At 45.9% G+C, this 2701-nt stretch overlaps 2 protein-coding genes across 2 annotated transcripts in view; one reads left to right on the forward strand and one right to left on the reverse strand.

The window, feature by feature from the left end:
- WHAMM (WAS protein homolog associated with actin, golgi membranes and microtubules) overlaps nucleotides 1-73 on the reverse strand; it is a 19904-nt gene extending 19831 nt beyond the window's left edge. The window contains exon 1 of the mRNA XM_014549586.1: nucleotides 68-73. Coding sequence (XP_014405072.1) covers nucleotides 68-73 — 6 coding nt within the window. The remainder of the gene's footprint in view (nucleotides 1-67) is intronic.
- The window catches only part of FSD2 (fibronectin type III and SPRY domain containing 2), a 22507-nt gene continuing 19812 nt past the window's right edge, over nucleotides 7-2701 (forward strand). The window contains exons 1-2 of the mRNA XM_014549587.1: nucleotides 7-470; nucleotides 988-1181. The gene's annotated coding sequence lies outside the window, so the exon portion shown is untranslated. The remainder of the gene's footprint in view (nucleotides 471-987; nucleotides 1182-2701) is intronic.

A 2701-nucleotide genomic window follows, 5' to 3' on the forward strand; every position in this document is an offset into this window, starting at 1 on the left:
GTCAGCGGCCCGGCCGCCTCTCAGCCCCTGGACAGGTCCGTCCGCGCAGCGACATTTTTCGCTGGGCCGTCATCGCGTCAGCGCCCGCCGCTGCTTCTCCTGCGCTGCTTCTGATTGGCTGTGTGCGGCTGTGAGGCTTCCAGCGGCGCCCGGGATTGGCCGGTTCCCAGTGGGCGGGTCCGCGGCAACCAATGAGAAGGCCAGATGTTTTCCTGGGCCCGGCTCTCGGAGTCCGTCTGTGACGCAACCTCGTCTCGAGCCGGGGAATTCCCAGCTGGCCTCGCCTTCCCCACCTTTGCACACACTGACGTGGAAAAGGAATTTGTCAAATGTGAGCGAGTTGCTGTGAACCTTTGAACACCGGGGCCCAGCTGAGTCCGTCTTCTTTGCATCGGGGTTTCAGTGAATTGATGGTTCCTGCTCTCGAGAAAGGCGCAGACTTCCTGGAAAGACCAAGCGTTAAATTAAACGTGAGTTATTTATTGAACGCCAACCACTGGATGCGAGCCACAGATTTATCAATTCAACAGGCTATTCGGGAGGGTCTGCTGTGTACCTGTTTTGGGGTGGGGCAGAGGGGGCATCTAAAAAGATAACCCTGCCCGGCTGGCTTGGCCCAGTGGTTGAGCATCGACCTATGAACCAGGAGGGCACAGTTCGATTCCCGGTCGGGGCACGTGCCTGGGTTGCCGGGTGGATCCCCAGTGCGGGGCGTGCAGGAGGCAGCCGATCAATGACTCTTTCATCATCGACTAGAGGCTCGATGCCCCGAAATTCGTGCAAGGGGCTCTGCTCTTGCAGCCCCCCCTCCCCTCCCCCACCCTCCGGTCTAATTAGCATATTACACTTTTATTATTATAGAAGATGTTTCTCTCTCCCTCTCCCTTCCTCTCTGAAATCAATAAAGATATATTTAATTAATAAATAAATGAAAAGAATCTTTGTCTTTTGTTTTAAATAGACCCATGTGCTATGTCTTCATTTTAGAAATAAGGAAGCGGAGGTCTGGGAAAGAAATTTGTCGCAAGATAGAGAGACACTCGGGCTAAATAAGACCTCCCCTGACTCCTGAAGACCTGTGTAAGAAATCGGGAAATGAAGTTTGCATGTGAGGTTGAGTGTGGGGTGGAGCTGGACCTGTTCATGCAGCAGGGAAGAGGACAGCCCTGGTCTCTGCCCAGGTATGTATCCGCCAGCTCCCAACCTGTGAGTACACTGGGCGAGATATGAGGGGTGGGCACGTGCCCAGGGAGCCGGGATTGGAACCCTTCACCAAAACAAGGTTTGGGGGGGCTTGATTCAGGAACCAGGGAAGCAGCTTTTGAAGGTTTTGAGCTGGGACAGCCTGGAATCAGATTTGCACTTACTGTTACATTGAAGGTAAACGGCAGCAAAAACCAACAACAACAAAAAACAGGATGAGGCTGAAGCTGATGTTGGGACATATCTCCCCCTGAAGATGATCCCAAGCTCTAAAGTTGCCTGTCTGAAGGCTGGGGCCCCCCACTTCAATGCCTATGTGGGTGGACTACGGTTCTTGGACTCAGAACTGCAGCTCTCACTGTCACCCAGGCCTCTTGGAGAGAGAAGCTTGTAGCGAAAGTGATTTTTTTTCCCTCGAGACTATTTTTAATATATTACTTTAGCTAATATGGTTATTTGTAATTCTCTATTAGTCTGTTTAAATACCTTTTAAAGTATTTTTTATAATATGTCTTTTTACTGTATTTGTCTTATATTTTATCCTTTCTAGCCGTTTTTCTAATTTGCTTTTCCTTTTTAAATATATATATTTATTGATTTCAGGAGGAAGGGAGAGGGAGAGAGAGATAGAAACATCGATGATGAGAGAGAATCACTGATTGGCTGCCTCCTGCACGCCCCCACTGGGATTCTAGCCCACAACCCGGGCATGTGCCCTGGACTGGAATCCAACCTGGGACCCTTCAGTCCCCAGACTGACCCTCTATCCACTGAGCCAGATGAACTAGGGCTCTAATTTGCTTTTTCAAAATGAAACTAGCAGACTTTCAATTATAAACGTTCTACTTTGTGTGTGAGAGGGGGATAAGTTTGTATATTCTTAGAAAAAAAAAATTTGGAAAAATAGACACCAAACCTAATAATTGTTGTTACCAGGACGGATGACTAGTTTATACTCACTTTATGATTCTTTTGTAGAATTTACTTATTTATAAGCCAAATATCATGTTATTTTACAATTAAAAAAGACTTTTAAAACTTAACAGAAGGTACAAATATTTATTATGAAATAGACACGATCAAAGCTATAAAAAAGCAAAATAGTTCAAAAGAAATAAACCACTAAAAAAGAGAAAAAATTAAAAAAAAAATAAACCTCTCATTTTATGTGTGTGTATGAATTTATACATACTTACATGTATTCATAACTATACTGTAATTATGTTTTGCATACTCTTCTTCTAGTTACAAACATACTGTGGGCATTTTCCACATTTAAAAAAATTGGTATTAGCCCAGCAGCGCGGCTCAGTGGTTGAGTGTTGACTTACGAACTTGGCGGTCACAATTTGAGTCCCACTCAGGGCACATGTCTGGGTTGCGGGCTCGATCCCTAGTGTGGGGCATGCAAGAGGCAGCCGATCAATGATTCTCTCTCATCATTGATGTTTCCATCTCTCTCTCCCTCTCCCTTCCTCTCTGAAATCAATAAAAAAAA

The sequence above is a fragment of the Myotis brandtii genome, unplaced genomic scaffold (genome assembly GCF_000412655.1).
Source record: "Myotis brandtii unplaced genomic scaffold, ASM41265v1 scaffold561, whole genome shotgun sequence".
Classification (NCBI taxonomy): Eukaryota; Metazoa; Chordata; class Mammalia; order Chiroptera; family Vespertilionidae; genus Myotis; species Myotis brandtii.